Below are 22,914 nucleotides of genomic sequence, written 5' to 3' on the forward strand. Positions count from 1 at the left end.
CCGGCCGGATCCTCCCCACCCCATCTGGTCCCCGGTTGGCCAGAGGGGGCATGTATAGCCCAGGACTGCTGCATGTTTTTGTGAGGGAGAGAACATTAGCTACCCAAGGCAACACGGGGAGAACATGCAAACTCCACAGAGAAAGGCCCTTTCACCAACCCCACCTAGGGTGAGGGTGTTAGGTCCTCAAATCAACATTACATAAATTCGTAACGAGGAAAACACCAGAAACTAAGCATCTTTTAGAAATTATTTAGGCATAAGTTTCAACTTAACCATGCGTCTGCTATTTTAGCCAGTTATTTTTGATTCTTTCATTTCTCTCTTTCCACAGTTTGCTTTTAACGCTGATCTTTTAGTGAACAATTGAAATTTAGCTTCACAATTGTGGAAACCCTCAACATTGAACATAGACAGTTCCCTGTCATAAACATTAGACAAGAACATTAGACAAGACAAACATTAAACAAAAACCATTAAAAAAACATTCCTAAGAAACTTCTCGTTATTCTGTACTTCTAAAGTCCCCAACCTTAAAAGCCGGTCCCCGACCGAGTGGGTGTTGGCCTTACGCACTGCCCCAGGCTAGTATGTTATTAAAGTCCCCGACTTCAAAAAGTGGGTCCCCGACCCGCTGCCAACACTTTTTTTGCTAACCCCAGGTTAGTATACACAGAATTTCACTAGTATTGTACACTAAAATACTTCAATACCCCAGGTATTTAAGTAAGAGGAGGTCTCACCCGTCCCAAGTGCCTTCCCTGGCCCAGGGACCTCGTCACCGGACTCCTGGACCAGCGCAGGACCAATCTCCTATTTGGCCCCGTTCCTAAAGTTCCTAGTTTTAGATGGCCTGTTTTGATCCTACGCCGCTCCAACGTCACAGATCTTGAGGTCCCGGGTTTCGGCACCAAAATGTTAGGTCCTCAAATCAACATTACATAAATTCGTAACGAGGAAAACACCAGAGACTGTTAGAATTATTTTCAAGGCGCTTTCTGCAGAAAGGGAAGCAAAGTCGGAGCTTTGTAGAGCAACTTGGCTCTCTATGGATGCTCTCGACGAAATGCTTTGCTGTTTCCTCCTCTGCATCAGCTTTTTATTGAGAATTTGACAGGAAAATGACCATGTAAAGACAGCCAATAGTATACAGTGGACAATGGGAGGAAACAGACGGAGGAACATCGGGGTTAAAAAGGTCACACATGTGACATTTCAGTTAAAGAGGAACTAATCCTGGTATGCTGAAACTTAGGTTTTTAAAAGCAATGGGTCACATAGGTCAAATGCCTTCCTGGACTAAACGGGAAGTCTGAACAGATGCGTCCAGCTGACCTTTGGTTAACCCTTAAAGACAATGGGACAGCTGTCCAGGACAGTCGACCCCCCGAGTATCCTCAGGAAGTGGCTGCCCTGTCATCTGTTAGCAGAGCATGTGACAGTTCATAAGGACAAGACTAATTCAAAAGTTTGATTAATCTCACAAGGGTTCCAACCCCACCCAGGGTGAGCGTTGAGGGTTCCAACCCCACCCAGGGTGAGGATTGAGGGTTGAGGGTTCCAACCCCACCCAGGGTGAGCGTTGAGGGTTCCAACCCCACCCAGGGTGAGGGTTGAGGGTTCCAACCCCACCCAGGGAGCTGGAGTCATGGGGGAACTAAAACGCACTTCAGCGCCCACAGCGTCCCCGGCAGGAATTGAACCCAGGACCTTCTTGCTGTGAGACGGCTGCACTACCTGCTGTGCAACCGTGCCCCCTCAAGATTGTACTTCAACATTGATCTCGACATTTCAACTTTTTTCTCAAAATTTTGACTTTTTTCTCAATATTTTGACTATTTTTTTGGAAATGTATACCTTTTTCTCGACATTTCAACTTTTTTCTCAACATTTTGACTCTTTTCCTGTCCCACCTCGGTTCCTGTCCCCCCACGGTTTCTGTCCCCCCTGGGTTCCTGTCCCCCCCTCGGTTTCTGTCCCCCCTGGGTTCCTGTCCCCCCTCGGTTCCCGTCCCCCCTGGGTTCCTGTCCCCCCTCGGTTCCTGTCCCCCCTGGGTTCCCGTTCCCCCTGGGTTCCCTAACCGCTGCTCTGCCGGTGCAGGTGCCGATGGCCCGGGCCAGCATCCTGTGGCTGATCGGCGAGTACTGCGAGCACGTGCCCAAGATCGCCCCCGACGTGCTGAGGAAGATGGCCAAGTCCTTCACCAGCGAGGAGGACATCGTCAAGCTGCAGATCATCAACCTGGCGGCCAAGCTGTACCTGACCAACTCCAAGCAGGTGGGTGACTTGAGGGGCTTGAGGTATGAAGTTTTCTAGGGGGCGCTGTTGAGCCGTTAGGCCACGCCCATTAATGCAAACTATTAAATATCAAATTTTTCGCCAGGCCTGGCTTGGTGCAAAATTTGGTCACGTTTAGGGGGAAAAAAGGCCCTCATTTAGTCGGAAAAATTTTAAAAAATAAAAAATTCCTAAAGATACAATAGGACCTTCGGACTGTCAGTGCTTGGGCCCTAATTATAAAATAACCTTGTTTGAATTGTAAAATGGGTTTGGCTAAATACAATCCTTGACTAAAACAAGACTAAAATGGACAATTCTGACTAAAATGCTCAGACTTTTAGTCGACTTAAACTTGACACGACTAAAAGGAGAATGAACGAGACTAAAACTAATAAAAACTAAAATGATGATGGACCCAAAGACTAGACTGAAACTAGAACTGAAAAAGGCTGACAGAAACAACACTATATCCATCCATCCATGAATGCATCCATCCATCCGTCCGTCCGTCCGTCCGTCCGTCCGTCCGTCCGTCCATCCGTCCGTCCATCCATCCATCCATCCATCCATCCATCCATCCATCCATCCATCCATCCATCCACCCATCCATCAGAGGTGCAGACTAAAAAATCAGTTTTCTTCGACTAAAATGCTCCTGGATTTGTGCTAAAATGCTTTTAGTCGACTGAAACTTGACGCGGCTAAAAGGAGAATGAAACTAATAAAAACTAAAATGATAGCATGAAGACTAGACTAAAACTGAAACAGACAACAACAACAACAACAACAACAACAACATGGACACTAGCTAAGCAGAAACTTCCCACAATGCAATGCAGCTGTGGTTTTTTGGTTTTGTTTTTTTAAACAAAACTTTATTGAAAATATACAAACTCTCAAAGAGGATAACGGACAAATATCAATTTAAATACAATATGAAAAGAATGGAAAATAAAAATAAAAAAATGGGGGATTCTTGTAAGGAATACAAAAAACTAAAAACAAGGCGCTCTAAGAATTAAAAGGTGCATATGAATAACAAAATAAATTAAGCATTTCAATTCACATAATGGAGCATAGAAAAGGAGAGGAATTATTACATTGGAATAACAAATAACGAGCACCTATAGGTCAAAGACTTATTTTACTTGCATTTTTGTTTTCTACTGTTTTGAGACATGTGAAAAAAATCTTCAAATCGTTAATAAAACCCCGGAAGGAGACTTTACAATTTCTCCATTTGGCACAATGAATATGGTTCTTACCCAGTAACGAAATGATATTAATAATATCAGAAACAGAAAATTCCAAATCATCCATGAAGAAAATAATATGGCTTACTTCAAAAGGTGACACATTATTAATTTGGTAACACTTTACAATAAGGGTCCCTTAATTAACGTTAGTTAATGCATTATTAAGCATTAATTAACAGTTTAATAATAGTTAAATAACCATTATTATGTATTACTTAACATTAATTAGCATATTAGTTAATGCATTAATAAACAGTTAGTTAATGCATTATTAACAGGGGCGTCGCCAGGTGTAATCCCTTATGGGTTTTGAGCCCAAAGGGGCCCCCGCGTAGCGGAGGGCCTAAACTGAAACAAAATTTCTGGGATCTTACGGGTCGGATCGGTTAACTTTGCATGACTTTAAGTCGTTTAGAAACAGATTGACAGCCACAAGCAGCTTCAATGATTATAACAAAAAAGACCATTCCAGATCAGCAGATGAATGCATAGCACAGGATAATAATAACTGCAGGGTGGTGAATAGTGCAACAGGGCAAAGCTCTGTGTATTCCCCTATTCAATTTTAGACAATATAAGGAGTAAAAACTGAATGAGAAACGAGAAAGCCAAAGAAAGTGTCATGACAACAATTATAATTATTATCCTCCTCATTTTATTGCTGCATTCAGCAAAATACCAATGACCTCCAAGTTCCAACTCACTGCATCATATAGGGCTAAACAAACATCCATCTCAGACTGGTATTTTATACAAAATGGCAAAATAAATAAATACAATAAATAAGAAAAAACACATGACTGACCAACATAGCAGCATATAAATAAAATTCACATTAAACATTCCCAACTCAGTCCCAATACAAAGACATACTCAATAAAATTACAATAAAAGAACTTAAGGTGCCATTACAATGGCTTTTTCTATCTTTTCGTTTCTGTGCTCCTTTTTGTTTTGTTTTAGCCTCCGCCAGTGGTGGAGCGTGGGTTTCAGCACAGAGGGGGCGGAGCATTCTCAATGGGCCCTTATGATAATTATTTTACTATTCAACAACTTAAAGATAACGGACACCTCATCATACCCAGCAAACAACACAAATGCTCACGTTTACTGAGCCAAGCAAGCCTAGGTGCCTCAGAAAGCCTCAAACCAGTTCACACACACACACACGCACACACGCACACACACGCCACGCAGCCTGACAGCCGTCAATCTGAGAGCTGTCCTTGGTGCTGGTGTGACAGTGACTCACAGGGTCTGAGCCAAAACCATCTTTAATATAACTTAAAACATAAAATGTAAACTACAATTACACAATCTATTCAGATAGAATATAGACACAATTGTCTATAAGGCCATTAATGAGATCTATAAATAGAAAATAGACACGGCGGTCTAAACACAACAAAACGCATAGCCTATTAAAAATGTATCAACTGCACACAATATGCATTCAAATAGACTCGGCGGTCTATTACAGTTGACAACAACACAAGGTACATTAAGGTGGTCAAGGCAATAACAACATTCTGATCATTATTTATGTGCTCACCGATTGCTGTCTCTGCGCTTGTTTGCCGCTGCACCAATTCAGACTCCGAACTCCAGAACATCATCCTCGGTTCGAACAATATATTCCAAGTAACGTTGAAAACAATGTAACGGCCGCTACAGCTAACACTAGCCTCCTCATCAGCCACCGGCGCCGTTGCAAAATATGAGGAGAGCGGCGGACAGGAAGCAACTAGCCTCTCCTTTCTCTCTTTTACCTTTCTTTTTAACGATCCAGACTGGTGCTTTTTCTTCTCCATTTTCCTCTTTCAAAGTTCCCTCCAAAATGCCGCAGTCTCACATACAAGACGAGTTAGTTCAAATATAAAAAACGAAACAAGTTAAGTTCCAGCCAATCAGGTTGGCTCACAGCCCTGATGCGTTCAGGACAGTTGTAAAGTAAGAATTAACCTACACTGGCCACACAATGCACATTTTATCGTTATTTTAACCTACACATTTTACGATTATATATGAACGTATCACACAAAACGGGGCCCTCTCATTGGGCCCCCCTGAACGTGTGGGCCCCCTTGCCTCCCCTCTGGCTCCGCTACAGGCCTCAGCTGCAGGCACAGAGAGCACGTAATGCCAAAATAAAAGCCTCGAGCGAGTCGAGCCTCGTCGTGAGGGGAGGCGGCGGCCCCTTAGGGCAGAGGGGGGGCCCTCTACTTTGAAATGTTGTTGACATTGGGTTTTTATAACCCGGAAACCCGCGCCAGCGTCGCTAGTGATTATTAAGCATTAATTAACAGTGTAATAATAGTTAAATAACCATTATTATGTATTACTTAACATTAATTAGCATATTAGTTAATGCATTAATAAACAGTTAGTTAATGCATTATTAAGCATTAATTAACAGTGTAATAATAGTTAAATAACCATTATTATGTATTACTTAACATTAATTAGCATATTAGTTAATGCATTAATAAACAGTTGTTAAAGTGTTGAGATGTCTGAGTTCCTGCTGCACTCAGTAACAAACCATAAACAAAAGGGTTACATAACCATACATGTCTTTATACCCCCCGGCAGGGGCCTTTCTGTGTGGAGTTTGCATGTTCTCCCCGTGCTTGCGTGGGTTTTCTCCGGGTACTCCGGCTTCCTCCCACAGTCCAAAAACATGCATATTAGGTTAATTGATGATTCTAAATTGCCCGTGAGTGTGTCTGGTTGTGTGTTTATATGTGGCCCTGTGATGGACTGGTGACCTGTCCAGGGTGTAACCCCTGCCTCTCACCTAAAATAAGCTGGGATAGGCTCCAGCAGACCCCCGTGACCCCGCAAGGGATAAAGCGGGTAAGATAATGGATGATGGATGGATGGATTAATAAACAGTTAGTTAATGCATTATTAAGCATTAATTAACAGTTTAATAATAGTTAAATAACCATTATTATGTATTACTTAACATTAATTAGCATATTAGTTAATGCATTAATAAACAGTTAGTTAATGCATTATTAAGCATTAATTAACAGTGTAATAATAGTTAAATAACCATTATTATGTATTACTTAACATTAATTAGCATATTAGTTAATGCATTAATAAACAGTTAGTTAATGCATTATTAAGCATTAATTAACAGTTTAATAATAGTTAAATAACCATTATTATGTATTACTTAACATTAATTAGCATATTAGTTAATGCATTAATAAACAGTTAATTAATGCCTACTGCTCAGAGTTAATTAATACATTAGTAAGCATTAATAAACGTTACATGATGTAATTATTTATCCTTATGTATGCATTACTTAGTATTAAGTAATACATTAGTTAATACATAAGTAAAACGTTAATAATGTCCCTAGTAATCATTTACTAATGGTGTTTATTTGGAGTGAATAAGCATTAAGTAACAGCTACCTAATACATCTACTAATCATTCGCTAATGGTGTACGTGTTTACTGGATGGGCATTATTAAACAACTATTTAGAGTCTTAAGTAATCATTTCCTAATGGTGCTGTGTATGTTATCAGGTAGCTTACCTGACCTTATGAACGGTAACCTGACATAAACCTTAATAAATGTATAGGAGTGGCTCATAACCATTACTTAACAAAATAAAACAGATAACAGATAACATTTGTTATATGTATACATCTTATACATATATATACATATATATATATATATATATATATATATATATATATATATATATATATATATATATATATATATATATATATATATATATATATATATATATATATATACACACACACACACACACACACACACATCTGTGATAACAGATACGTAACAACAATTCGCACAGAGGAGATCTTTGAACAAACATTATTTAGTAACATAATACAATAACACAGTATGATAGGCTACCCTCTGTTTATCCTCCCTGGAAATGTCTGCTCCCTTTTGACATGATGAGCTATGAGTGGCACCAGTTCTCTCCTCCCCCTCTTCTCCACCAAGCGAAGCACCGGCTTCCCTGGATGTCTTCGCCCTGGCCGCCTCCGCGTGCTTTGCACCCCCAGCATTCCGAACACCCACTTCCTCCGCTTCCAGCCCCCAGCCATCCTGCCCCTTCCATACTGTGTTTTGGGGAAAATGACAGAACAAGAAACAAGATTATTAACCTTGTGTCAGATGCATTTATAATGTTAGCAGGAATAAAGTTGACAAATCTGATTAGACAAAGTAAAATGCAAGATTTCCATGGAATGGATGATTACTATAGCCAAATGTAAGAGTTTCTATAGGAATGATTCTGTCCCATTCTGTTTTTCATCACTATAAGCATGAACATTATAAATGATGGGCTGCTGTTTCAACTTGGCTTCTGTCGATCGGCAATCCAATCGTTTCACTGCGATTGAGAAGACAATCAACAATGTTTTTTTTTATTGCCGATGTTATAAAACATACACACATGCTGCTACAGCTGTGTAGCGCCCCACCCATTGTGCTCTGGCTCAGCTGATCGACGCTCAGACAGCAGTTAGATCTTGCAGTTTTTAACTCTTTTTATACACACAAAGTACAGCCAAATACCAGGCTAAAAAATACAGTATAGGTCTCTACATTAGGATGGTGGACCAGAGCATGTGAGGGAAACAGAGCAGGTGAGAATTTTCTTGCTCCTTGCTCACAGACCTGTCCAAAAAAGCAGCGTTGTACACTTAAACCCAAACCTGGCATCGTCAGATTCCAGTATGAGTTCTGTTTCAGATCTCTTCCCTCCCACCATTTGAATAATAATTTAATCAATTACTTCGCCACCAACTTTTACTGTTGCGCGTTGTATTTGGTGCCTTTTGCATCTTCAATTGGTAAATGTCTTTGACATAACATTTAAACTCTTCTTTCTAAACATATTTCTGATAATTGCACATGATTTTGTAATGTTTTACCTCAAAATTCTGATCAAAATTTACATATTGAATCTTTGAATATACTAATTAATTTTTCCACATTGGTGATGTGGTTATAACTAGTCTCGTTTCCAAACTCTAATATTTCAAAATGATTGTCTGGGGAAGTTCCACCTCAATTTTGTAAAAATAAGCGGGTGTCTGGGTGGAAACGTTTTGTGAGTTTAAAAAAAAACAGTGTTGCAAAACCAACCAACAGTGTTTTAGGGTGGGCCTTTCGTTGCTAACATTGCTGACGTTTCTGGTAAGGTGTGTGCAAAGCAGAGCTAACCAATCATTGGTTGAGGATGAAAGACTAACACAGATTTTCATTTAATTTCATTTACTTGTTCTGCCCATGGAAACATTCAAATTGTACCAAAGGAAATAGCAAACAGTTGCATCTTTATCCATGTTCAGAAAGGAGCAGGAAAAAGAAAACTCTTATTTAACCTGCCTATTTTACCTATTTTACCTTTTCAAGGAAGCTGGTTGCAACCAGCGGTAGCACTATTACAAAATCCTGCACTAACTTCCCCAGACATTCAAGTCTTGTCCAGTCTCGACCTGAACGTTGGGCATCACAAGACTAAGTCACAATTAGCAGCCTAACAATTTGTAGCAGTTAATATAAAAAGTTACCTTTCTTTTATGTCTGAAGTGACTCATCTATCACCACGAAATGCTCCTTCCCCCAATTCTCTGTCCTTCTCTATGATGCAGCCTCTCCATCGCTGTCACGCAGACCTCCCGTTGCTTTGCCATTCTTGAAAGGGTTCTTGAGGATGCAGCAATGTTGTCCATCATGAAATCAAGCTGGCGAATAATAATAATAATAACAATAACAATAATAATTAAAGCTGCAAGCAGCGATGAACGGGCCCTCGCACTCACGGCCACCGCCCCCCTAAGCATATCAGAAATGACACCACCCACGACTTCCTATGTCAAACCATTCAAAAGTTATAGCAGAAAAAAGGGACAACCAATCAGAAGAAGGGGCGGGGCTAATTCAGGCCAATGAAGGTCAAGGGCTCCATAAAGAATCTGATGACACCACCCACGACTCTCTATGTCAAACCATTCCAAAGTTATAGCAGAAAATCGGGACAACCAATCAGAAGAAGGGGCGGGGCTAATTAAGGCTAACGAAGCTTAAGGACTCATTACAGAGTCCCATGACACCACCCACGACTTCCTATGTCAAACCATTCAAAGGTTATGGCAGAGAAAAGTATTCTAGGGGGCGCTGTTGAGCCGTTAGGCCACGCCCATTAATGCAAACCATGAAATATCAAATTTATCGCCAAGTCTGGCTTGCATGCAAAATTTGGTGACTTTTGGAGAACTATCAAATATGGACCAATCACATGAAGGGGGGGCGCGCCTTTTGGCGTCTAGCGTCGCCACGGTAACACTTTTGAAAGAGAAAGGTAATGCGCATAGTCGCAGGATGTAGACGCACATTTTGATGTATAACACACCTGGGTGCACGTTACGGTTCGGGCTGAATTAACTTTCGAAGGAATGGCATAAATTTCGCCAAAATGACACGACTAATTCAAAATGGCCGACTTCCTGTTCGGTTTCGGGCATGACGCCAAGAGACTTTTCTTTAAGTTGTGCCATGATACAGGTGTGTACCGATTTTCGTGCCTGTACGTCAAACCGTATTGTGGGGCTTGAGGCACAAAGTTTTCCGGGGGGCGCTGTTGAGCCATTTTGCCACGGCCATTAATGCAGACCATGAAATATCAAATTTATCACCAGACCTGGCTTGCATGCCAAATTTGGTGCCTTTTGGGGAACTATCAAATATGGACCAATCAGATGAAGGGGGGGTGCGCTTGTTGGCGTCTAGCGTCGCCACGGTAACACTTTTGAAAGAGAAAAGTAATGCGTGTAGTCGCAGGATGGAGACGCACATTTTGATGTATAACACATCTGGGTTCACGATACGGTTCGGGCTGAATTGATTCTCGAAGGAATGGCATATATTGCTCCAAAATTACACGATTAATTCAGAATGTTCAAAATGGCCGACTTCCTGTTCGGTTTCGGCCATGGCGCCAAGAGACTTTTCTTTAAGTTGCGACATGATACAGGTGTGTACCGATTTTCGTTCATGTACGTCAAACCGTATTATGGGGCTTGAGGCACAAAGTTTTTTCTGTCTGAACCAACCAGATGAAGGGTGGGCGCGCTTTTTGACGTCTAGCGCCGCCACGGTAACGCTTTTGAAAGAGAAAAGTAATGCGTGTTGTCGCAGGATGGAGACGCACATTTTGATGTATAACACACTTGGGGGCACGTTACGGTTCGGGCTGAATTAACTTTCGAAGGAATGGCATAATTCCTGTATATATATAATATAATAATATTAAATATTATTATATTATTATATATTATATATATTATAATTAAATAATATAATAATTCCTATATATATATATATATATATATATATATATATATATATATATATATATATATATATATATATATATATATATATATATATATATATATATATATATGATGTATACATATAACAAATGTTATCCGTTATCTGTTTTATTTTGTTTTGAATAAAAAGTGTAAACTTCTTTATATGTGATTGCTTAATTTACTAATGGTTAACTATGGTCAAGTAATGCTTATGAGGCAGTTAAGCATTAATAATGTGTTACCTAAGGGATACATGTGTTACACTTTACAATAAGGGTCCAGCAAGCCTTTACTAATGGTTAATTATGGTTAAGTAATGCTTATGAGGCAGTTAAGCATTAATAATGTGTTACCTAAGGGATAAATGTGTTACACTTTACAATAAGGGTCCAGCAAGCCTTTACTAATGGTTAAGTAATGGTTATGAGCCACTCCTATACATTTATTAAGGTTTATGTCAGGTTACCGTTCATAAGGTCAGGTAAGATACCTGATAACATACACAGCACCATTAGGAAATGATTACTTAAGACTCTAAATAGTTGTTTAATAATGCCCATCCAGTAAACATGTACACCATTAGCGAATGATTAGTAGATGTATTAGGTAGCTGTTACTTAATGCATATTCACTCCAAATAAACACCATTAGTAAATGATTACTAGGGACATTATTAACGTTTTACTTATGTATTAACTAATGTATTACTTAATACTAAGTAATGCATACATAAGGATAAATAATTACATCATGTAACGTTTATTAATGCTTACTAATGTATTAATTAACTCTGAGCAGTAGGCATTAATTAACTGTTTATTAATGCATTAACTAATATGCTAATTAATGTTAAGTAATACATAATAATGGTTATTTAACTATTATTACACTGTTAATTAATGCTTAATAATGCATTAACTAACTGTTTATTAATGCATTAACTAATATGCTAATTAATGTTAAGTAATACATAATAATGGTTATTTAACTATTATTAAACTGTTAATTAATGCTTAATAATGCATTAACTAACGTTAATTAAGGGACCCTTATTGTAAAGTGTTACCTTAATTTTAAGAGAAATCCAATTGTGCATGTCTGTCCAGAAACAATGAGACAAAGTGTGGTGAACGTAAGTATGCTGTTTGAGTATACAGTGTTTAGTATGTGATTTGGACGCATCGCTGGTGTCTGTTCCTCCTGCAGACCAAGCTGCTGACGCAGTACGTGCTGAACTTGGCCAAGTACGACCAGAACTACGACATCCGGGACCGCGCCCGCTTCATCCGCCAGCTCATCGTCCCCACGGAGAAGAGCGGCGCCCTCAGCAAGTACGCCAAGAAGCTGTTCCTGGCGCTGAAGCCGGCGCCGGTGCTGGAGTCGCCCTTCAAAGGTACAGGCGGCAGCTAGCACCTAGCTCTGATGCTAACAGACGTATCCACAAGCCCCGCCCCTTAGTTACTGTTGCTAACTCACTGTATCAGAGGTGTTTCTGGTTTTACAACCGTACCACCTAATAATTCAATTCAATTCAATTTTATTTATATAGCGTCTAATACAACAGAGTTGTCTCTAGACGCTTTACAGAGACCCATACCCAGAACATGACCCCCGAGCAGATATTACATAAACAATGGCAGGTAAAAAACTCCCCTAGTGGGAGAAAAACCTTAAGCCAAACAGTGGCAAGGAAAAACTCCCCTTTAGGAGGGAAGAAACCTTGAGCAGGACCAGGATCATCAGGGGGGACCCTCCTGCCGAGGGCCAGACTGGTGGGTCAGGGACGGCAACAGCACAGCAGGCAGGTGGAAGCAGCAACGGGATGACCGGGGGTGGGGACCGCAGGCCAGCACACAGCTCCCGAAGCTCCGGCCCAATCAGCAAGTCCCAGGTTGGGGTGCAGGGTCAGGAAAAGACTTGTGCTCCGTAATGCAAGCTACAAGCCACCCACGGCCACCTGCAGGACAAAAGAGAGAAAAGGGAGGAGAAGGGGGGGGCAGCAACGGGATGACCAGGGGTGGGGACCGCAGGCCAGCACACAGCTCCCGAAGCTCCGGCCCAATCAGCAAGTCCCAGGTTGGGGTGCAGGGTCAGGGAAAGACTTGTGCTCCGTAATGCAAGCTACAAGCCACCCACGACCACCTGCAGGTTCCGGTGTCCGGCAAAGGATGCTGCAACATGGACAAAAGAGAGAAAAGGGAGGAGAAGGGGGGGCCAGCACAAGAAACTACAGGAGCGACTCTGACTCACTAAAGTTTACACTACCTAGAGATTTACCAACACCAGCTAGAGGTTTACTAAACACTAACTATAGGCTTTACTAAACAGAAAGGTTTTAAGTTTAGTTTTAAAGGTGGAGGTGGAGTCAGCCTCCTTAACCCAGATTGGAAGTTGGTTCCAAAGTAATGGTGCCTGATAGCAGAACGCCCGCCCTCCAAATCTACATTTAGATACTCTAGGAACTACGAGTAAACCTGCACTCTGAGAACGGAGAGCTCTGACAGGAACATAAGGCACTATCAGGTCTTGCAAATAATGCGGAGCTAAGCCGTTTTGGGCTTTATACGCAAGTAATAAAATTTTAAATTGGATTCTGAATTTTACGGGTAACCAATGGAGCGACGCTAACACTGGAGAGACGTGGTCTCTCCTGCTAATTCCTGTCAGTACTCGTGCTGCTGCATTTTGGATCAGCTGGAGCCTATTCAGCAAATTACTTGGACATCCCGCTAACAACACATTACAGTAATCTAGTCTAGAAGATACAAACGCATGAACTAGTTTTTCTGCATCACTCTGTGAGAGGATTTTCCTAATCTTTGCAATATTACGGAGATGGAAAAAGGCTATTTTACAAACCTGATTGACATATGGTTTAAACGACAAATCCTGATCGAAAATAACACCAAGATTTCTCACAGTTGCACTGGAAGCCATCGCAACACCATCTAATCCCTTCCTAAGATGCTCTGGACCAAGAATGATAACCTCTGTTTTATCTGAATTTAGAAGCAGGAAATTTCTGGACATCCAGTCCTTGATGTCCCTAAGACATGCCTGAAGTTTAACTAACGGTTCTGTTTCATCCGGCTTCATAGACAAATAGAGCTGCGTATCATCAGCATAACAATGAAAGTGTATGCCGTGATTCTGGATTATACTTCCCAACGGCTGCATGTATAAACTGAACAAGATTGGCCCTAGCACTGAACCCTGCGGAACACCATAACAGACCCTTGACTGTTCTGAAGAAACCTCATGTACATGAACAAACTGGAACCTGTCAGATAGATATGATTTAAACCAACATAGAGCTGTCCCTTTAATCCCAACAACATGCTCTAACCTGTGCAGTAAAATGCCATGATCTATAGTGTCAAAAGCAGCACTGAGGTCCAGTAGAACCAGTATGGACACTAATCCCTTATCTGAGGCCATAAGGAGGTCATTCGTGACTCGAACAAGTGCTGTCTCTGTGCTATGATGCATTCTGAACCCTGACTGAAAGACTTCAAACAGATCATTTCTATACAAATAGTCACATAACTGGCTTGAAACTGCCTTTTCCAGAATTTTAGACACAAATGGAAGGTTGGAAATTGGTCTATAATTAGCTAAGGTGTCTGGGTCAAGAGAAGGTTTTTTAAGTAAAGGTTTAATTACTGCGACTTTGAAAACCTGTGGTACATATCCTAAACTTAGGGATAGGTTAATTTGGTCCAGTATTGTCGTACCAATAAGAGAAAAAATATGTTTGAATAGTCGAGTCGGGATGGGGTCTAACATACATGTGGTTGACTTAGCTCTATTAACGAGTGAAGTCAGCTCAGGGAGGTCTATAGGATCAAAACAGTCTAGAGACAAGTCAGAGCCTAGGGAAGTCGCTAAAGCTGAAGAAACACCTACAACCGGCTGGTTGATTTCTTCTCTAATTCTCGCGATTTTACTGTTGAAGAAGCCCATAAAGTCCTCACTACTGAGAGCTGCAGGAATGCACGGCTCAACAGAGTTGTGACTCTTTGTCAGCCTGGCTACAGTGCTGAACAGAAAACGTGGGTTACTTTTGTTATCCTCTATCAGCGTTGAATAATAAGCTGTTCTGGCTTTGCGAATGGCTTTTTTATATACTATTAGAATATCTTTCCATTCACGATGAGAGTCTACAGACCTACAAGAGTACCACTTCCTTTCCATTTTACGCACGTTTTGTTTCAACATGCGGATATCTGAATTGTACCAGGGAGTTAAGCTCCTGTGGCTAGAAACCCTCCTTTTCAAAGGAGCAACTTCATCTAAAGCTGAATGCAACAAATCAGCAGTGTTACTAGCAAGGAAATCAACATCTGCAGAGGTAGAACCCAGGTCACTGGCCTCGACTACATCACTATTTCGCACTGTCGTAAGATAAGCAATGGCCTCCCTAAATTTAACAATAACTTCATCAGACAAACATCTGCTAAAATAATACCTCCTATTTTGCACTTCAACATCAACAAAATTAAATTCAAACGTTATTAAGTAATGGTCGGATAAAAGGGAGTTTACAGGTGACACCAACAGACCATCAGTTTCAACACCGTAGGTGAGAACGAGATCGAGAGTATGATTAAAACAGTGCGTCGGTTTATCCACTTTTTGTGAGATACCCATTGATTCTAGAAGAGAATCGAAGGCTAATTTAAGATTATCGCTTTCAACATCCATATGAATGTTAAAATCACCCACTATGATGAATTTATCTGTGCTGATCAATAATCCAGAAAGGAAATCTGAAAATTCAGACAAAAACTCCAGATACGCACCAGCAGGGGGCCGGTACACTACCACTAACACAACTGGCTTCTCTGATTTCCGGCTCGGAAATTTCAGACCAAGCATGAGGCTTTCAAATGTATTATAGTTGCACTTGGGTTCAATTTTTGTTTGGAGACCGGAGTTATAAATTGCTGCGACTCCTCCGCCTCGGCCCGTGCTTCTAGGAATGTGATGATTAAAGTAGCCGGGCGGAGTTGATTCATTCAAACTAACATACTCTTCCTCCTGTAACCATGTTTCTGTTAAGCAGAAAATATCACTCCTGCTCTCTGTAATTATATCATTTACTAACAGAGACTTAGAGCTTAATGATCGTATATTTAGTAGTCCGCATCTAATTTTTCGGTCTGTAATTGGTACCAAATGTGCATTGGTTTTAATTTTTACAAGGTTATCTTGGTTAACGCCTCTATAACGCTGCACCTGGTGAACTTTTGGAGGGCGGGGAACTGCAACCACTTCTATTTTGCTAGGCACCTGGCCAGAGTCGCCAATATCATGTAATCCTACAGTTTTAGAGTCGCTAATTACATAATGCAATCCTACAGTTTTGTTGGCAGGCGTTGGTCCTTGAGAAGCAACAGATGTGTCGCTGAGCCCTTTAAGACTACCCTTCCTCCGAACCGTCACCCAGCTGCCCTGCCTGGCCGGCTGCCGGGGAGCTGCAGGGGAGCGGTTACGCTCAGCTGCTACGGGCCGGTCCGCAGAGGATTCTATCGGACTATGGTCTAGTTGGCCAAACCGGACCTCTAACTGACTAAGCCTCGCCTCCAGCCCTGTTAAACTACAGCTCTGCATCCTGGCCTGGACCCTGCATTGTCAGGGGGAGTGTCTAATAACATTGGCCAGATTTCTAGACATAAGAGCTGCACCATCCCGGGTGGGATGAATGCCGTCCCTTCTAATCAGACCGGGCTTTCCCCAGAATGTCTCCCAGTTGTCAATAAAGTCCACGTCGTTTTCTGAACACCACTGAGACAACCAGCGGCGGAGCGAGAGCATGCGACTAAACATGTCATCGCTGGTCAGATTGGGGAGGGGGCCAGAAAAACCTACGGAGTCTGACATGGTTTTGGCGAAGTTACACACCGAGACAATATTCATTCTGGTTACTTCCGACTGGCGAAGACGGGAGTCATTAGCTCCGACATTGATGATAACTTTAATACTAGATTAAAGTACAACTTTACTACTCAACACTAGATTAAAGTACAACCGTACCACCTAACACTAGATTAAAGTACAACCGTACCACCCAACACTAGATTAAAGTACAACCGTACCACCTAATACTAGATTAAAGTACAACCGTACCACTTAACACTAGATTAAAGTACAACCGTACTAATTTACGCTAGATTAAAGTACAACCGTACTAATTTACACTAGATTAAAGTACAACCGTACTAATTTACGCTAGATTACGCTAGATACTCCGGCCAACCGGGGCGCCAGATGGGGTGGGGAGGATCCGGCCGGAATAACGTGATCCTTCCACGCGCTACGTTCGGCCGGAGAATCCCCACCCTGTCTGGTGAAAAGATGCGGCCTGCTCACTCCTCAGGTTAAGGAGGAGACCTGAGCTCAGTGCAGGGCCCTCCCGGGGTTGGTAGAGGATGGCAATGCCCAGGACTGTCAGTAGGTAGGAGCACGGGGTGGTAAAAATGGGAAAAAAACCGTGATAAAAATATTTAAAAAAAAAAAAAAGTACAACCGTACTACTTTACACTAGATTAAAGTACAACCGTACTAATTTACACTAGATTAAAGTACAACCGTACCAACCAACACTAGATTAAAGTACAACCGTACCACCTAATACTAGATTAAAGTACAACCGTACCACCTAATACTAGATTATAGTACAACCGTACCACCCAACACTAAATTAAAGTACAACCGTACTACCCAACACTAGATTAAAGTACAACCGTACCACTTAACACTAGATTAAAGTACAACCGTACTAATTTACGCTAGATTAAAGTACAACCGTACTAATTTACACTAGATTAAAGTACAACCGTACTAATTTACGCTAGATTAAAGTACAACCGTACCACCCAACACTAGATTAAAGTACAACCGTACCACCTAACACTAGATTAAAGTACAACCGTACCACCTAATACTAGATTATAGTACAACCGTACCACCCAACACTAAATTAAAGTACAACCGTACTACCCAACACTAGATTAAAGTACAACCGTACCACTTAACACTAGATTAAAGTACAACCGCACTACTTTACACTAAATTAAAGTACAACCGTACTACCCAACGCTAGATTAAAGTACAACCGTACTACCCAGCACTAGATTAAAGTACAACCGTACCACCCAGCACTAGATTAAAGTACAACCGTACCACCCAACACTAGATTAAAGTACAACCGTACCACCTAACTCTAGATTAAAGTACAACCGTACCACCTAATACTAGATTAAAGTACAACCGTACCACCTAATACTAGATTAAAGTACAACCGTACCACCTAACTCTAGATTAAAGTACAACCATACCACCTAATACTAGATTAAAGTACAACCGTACCACCTAATACTAGATTAAAGTACAACCGTACCACCTAATACTAGATTAAAGTACAACCGTACTAATTTACACTAGATTATAGTACAACCGTACCACCTAATACTAGATTAAAGTACAACCGTACTAATTTACACTAGATTAAAGTACAACCGTACCACCTAACACTAGATTAAAGTACAACCGTACTACTTTACACTAGATTAAAGTACAACCGTACCACCTAATACTAGATTAAAGTACAACCGTACCACCTAACACTAGATTAAAGTACAACCGTACCACCTAATACTAGATTAAAGTACAACCGTACCACCTAATACTAGATTAAAGTACAACCGTACCACCCAGCAATAGATTAAAGTACAACCGTACCACCTAATACTAGATTAAAGTACAACCGTACCACCTAACTCTAGATTAAAGTACAACCGTACCACCTAACACTAGATTAAAGTACAACCGTACCACTTAACACTAGATTAAAGTACAACCGTACCACTTAACACTAGATTAAAGTACAACCGTACCACCTAACACTAGATTAAAGTACAACCGTACTACCCAACACTAGATTAAAGTACAACCGTACCACCCAACACTAGATTAAAGTACAACCGTACCACCTAATACTAAATTAAAGTACAACTTTACTACTCAACACTAGATTAAAGTACAACCGTACCACCTACCACTAGATTAAAGTACAACCGTACCACCCAACACTAGATATATATATATATATATATATATATATATATATATATATATATATATATATATATATATATATATATATATATATATATATATATATATATATTAGGTAGTACGGTTGTACTTTAATCTAGTATTAGGTTTTACGGTTGTACTTTAATCTAGTATTAGGTTTTACGGTTGTACTTTAATCTAGTATTAGGTTTTACGGTTGTACTTTAATCTAGTATTAGGTGGTACGGTTGTACTTTAATCTAGTGTTAGGTGGTACGGTTGTACTTTAATCTAGTGTTAGGTGGTACGGTTGTACTTTAGTCAAGCGGTAGGTGGTACGGTTGTACTTTAATCTAGTGTTAGGTGGTACGGTTGTACTTTAATCTAGTGTTAGGTGGTACGGTTGTACTTTAATCTAGTGTTAGGTGGTACGGTTGTACTTTAATCTAGTATTAGGTGGTACGGTTGTACTTTAATCTAGTGTTAGGTGGTACGGTTGTACTTTAATCTAGTGTTAGGTGGTACGGTTGTACTTTAATCTAGTGTTAGGTGGTACGGTTGTACTTTAATCTAGTGTAAATTAGTACGGTTGTACTTTAATCTAGTGTTAGGTGGTACGGTTGTACTTTAATCTAGTGTTGGGTGGTACGGTTGTACTTTAATCTAGTGTTAGGTGGTACGGTTGTACTTTAATCTAGTGTTGGGTGGTACGGTTGTACTTTAATCTAGTATTAGGTGGTACAATTGTACTTTAATCTAGTATTAGGTGGTACGGTTGTACTTTGATCTAGTGTTAGGTGGTACGGTTGTACTTTAATCTAGTGTTAGGTGGTACGGTTGTACTTTAATCTAGTGTAAAGTAGTACGGTTGTACTTTAATCTAGTATTAGGTGGTACGGTTGTACTTTAATCTAGTGTTAGGTGGTACGGTTGTACTTTAATCTAGTGTTAGGTGGTACGGTTGTACTTTAATCTAGTGTAAAGTAGTACGGTTGTACTTTAATCTAGTATTAGGTGGTACGGTTGTACTTTAATCTAGTGTTGGGTGGTACGGTTGTACTTTAATCTAGTGTTAGGTGGTACGGTTGTACTTTAATCTAGTGTTAGGTGGTACGGTTGTACTTTAATCTAGTGTAAATTAGTACGGTTGTACTTTAATCTAGTATTAGGTGGTACGGTTGTACTTCAATCTAGTATTAGGTGGTACGGTTGTACTTTAATCTAGTATAAAGTGGTACGGTTGTACTTTAATCTAGTGTTGGGTGGTACGGTTGTACTTTAATCTAGTATTAGGTAGTACGTTGTACTTTAATCTAGTATTAGGTGGTACGGTTGTACTTTAATCTAGTGTTGGGTGGTACGGTTGTACTTTAATCTAGTATTAGGTGGTACGGTTGTACTTTAATCTAGTGTTGGGTGGTACGGTTGTACTTTAATCTAGTATTAGGTGGTACGGTTGTACTTTAATCTAGTATTAGGTGGTACGGTTGTACTATAATCTAGTGTAAATTAGTACGGTTGTACTTTAATCTAGTGCTGGGTGGTACGGTTGTACTTTAATCTAGTATTAGGTGGTACGGTTTTACAAAATCTAGTATTAGGTGGTACGGTTGTACTTTAATCTAGTATTAGGTGGTACGGTTGTACTTTAATCTAGTATTAGGTAGTACGGTTGTACTTTAATCTAGTGTTGGGTGGTACGGTTGTACTTTAATCTAGTGTAAATTAGTACGGTTGTACTTTAATCTAGTATTAGGTGGTACGGTTGTACTTTAATCTAGTGTTAGGTGGTACGGTTGTACTTTAATCTAGTGTTAGGTGGTACGGTTGTACTTTAATCTAGTGTTAGGTGGTACGGTTGTACTTTAATCTAGTGTAAATTAGTACGGTTGTACTTTAATCTAGTATTAGGTGGTACGGTTGTACTTTAATCTAGTATTAGGTGGTACGGTTGTACTTTAATCTAGTATTAGGTGGTACGGTTGTACTTTAATCTAGTATTAGGTGGTACGGTTGTACTTTAATCTAGTATTAGGTGGTAGGGTTGTACTTTAATCTAGTATTAGGTGGTACGGTTGTACTTTAATCTAGTGTTGGGTGGTACGGTTGTACTTTAATCTAGTATTAGGTGGTACGGTTGTACTTTAATCTAGTGTTAGGTGGTACGGTTGTACTATAATCTAGTGTAAATTAGTACGGTTGTACTTTAATCTAGTATTAGGTGGTACGGTTGTACTTTAATCTAGAGTTAGGTGGTACGGTGGTACTTTAATCTAGTATTAGGTGGTACGGTTGTACTTTAATCTAGTATTAGGTGGTACGGTTGTACTTTAATCTAGTGTTAGGTGGTACGGTTGTACTTTAATCTAGTGTAAAGTAGTACGGTTGTACTTTAATCTAGTATTAGGTGGTACGGTTGTACTTTAATCTAGTATTAGGTGGTACGGTTGTACTTTAATCTAGTATTAGGTGGTACGGTTGTACTTTAATCTAGTGTTAGGTGGTACGGTTGTACTTTAATCTAGTGTAAATTAGTACGGTTGTACTTTAATCTAGTATTAGGTGGTACGGTTTTACAAAATCTAGTATTAGGTGGTACGGTTGTACTTTAATCTAGTATTAGGTGATACGGTTGTACTTTAATCTAGTATTAGGTGATACGGTTGTACTTTAATCTAGTGTTAGGTGGTACGGTTGTACTATAATCTAGTGTAAATTAGTACGGTTGTACTTTAATCTAGTATTAGGTGGTACGGTTGTACTTTAATCTAGAGTTAGGTGGTACGGTTGTACTTTAATCTAGTATTAGGTGGTACGGTTGTACTTTAATCTAGTATTAGGTGGTACGGTTGTACTTTAATCTAGTATTAGGTGGTACGGTTGTACTTTAATCTAGTATTAGGTGGTACGGTTGTACTTTAATCTAGTATTAGGTGGTACGGTTGTACTTTAATCTAGTATTAGGTGGTACAGTTGTACTTTAATCTAGTGTTAGTTGGTACGGTTGTACTTTAATCTAGCGTAAAGTAGTACGGTTGTACTTTAATCTAGTATTAGGTGGTACGGTTGTACTTTAATCTAGTGTTAGGTGGTACGGTTTACTTTAATCTAGTGTTAGGTGGTACGGTTGTACTTTAATCTAGTGTTAGGTGGTACGGTTTACTTTAATCTAGTGTTAGGTGGTACGGTTGTACTTTAATCTAGTGTAAAGTAGTACGGTTGTACTTTAATCTAGTATTAGGTGGTACGGTTGTACTTTAATCTAGTATTAGGTGGTACGGTTGTACTTTAATCTAGTATTAGGTGGTACGGTTGTACTTTAATCTAGTATTAGGTGGTACGGTTGTACTTTAATCTAGTATTAGGTGGTACGGTTGTACTTTAATCTAGTGTTAGGTGGTACGGTTGTACTTTAATCTAGTATTAGGTGGTACGGTTGTACTTTAATCTAGTGTTAGGTGGTACGGTTGTACTTTAATCTAGTGTTAGGTGGTACGGTTGTACTTTAATCTAGTGTTGGGTGGTACGGTTGTACTTTAATCTAGTGTTGGGTGGTACGGTTGTACTTTAATCTAGTGTTAGGTGGTACGGTTGTACTTTAATCTAGTATTAGGTGGTACGGTTGTACTTTAATCTAGTGTTAGGTGGTACGGTTGTACTTTAATCTAGTGTTAGGTGGTACGGTTGTACTTTAATCTAGTGTTAGGTGGTACGGTTGTACTTTAATCTAGTGTAAAGTAGTACGGTTGTACTTTAATCTAGTATTAGGTGGTACGGTTGTACTTTAATCTAGTATTAGGTGGTACGGTTGTACTTTAATCTAGTGTAAAGTAGTACGGTTGTACTTTAATCTAGTATTAGGTGGTACGGTTGTACTTTAATCTAGTATTAGGTGGTACGGTTGTACTT

At 40.0% G+C, this 22,914-nt stretch overlaps 1 protein-coding gene across 8 annotated transcripts in view; it reads left to right on the forward strand.

Annotated features, from left to right (window-relative positions):
- The window catches only part of LOC133443641 (AP-3 complex subunit beta-2), a 93,889-nt gene that overhangs the window by 43,709 nt on the left and 27,266 nt on the right, over positions 1-22,914 (forward strand). For all 8 annotated transcript variants that reach the window (XM_061720729.1, XM_061720730.1, XM_061720732.1 and 5 more), the window contains exons 15-16: positions 2,101-2,277; positions 12,133-12,319. In XM_061720729.1, coding sequence (XP_061576713.1) covers positions 2,101-2,277; positions 12,133-12,319 — 364 coding nt within the window. The remainder of the gene's footprint in view (positions 1-2,100; positions 2,278-12,132; positions 12,320-22,914) is intronic.

The sequence above is a fragment of the Cololabis saira genome, chromosome 5 (genome assembly GCF_033807715.1).
Source record: "Cololabis saira isolate AMF1-May2022 chromosome 5, fColSai1.1, whole genome shotgun sequence".
NCBI lineage: Eukaryota > Metazoa > Chordata > Actinopteri > Beloniformes > Belonidae > Cololabis > Cololabis saira.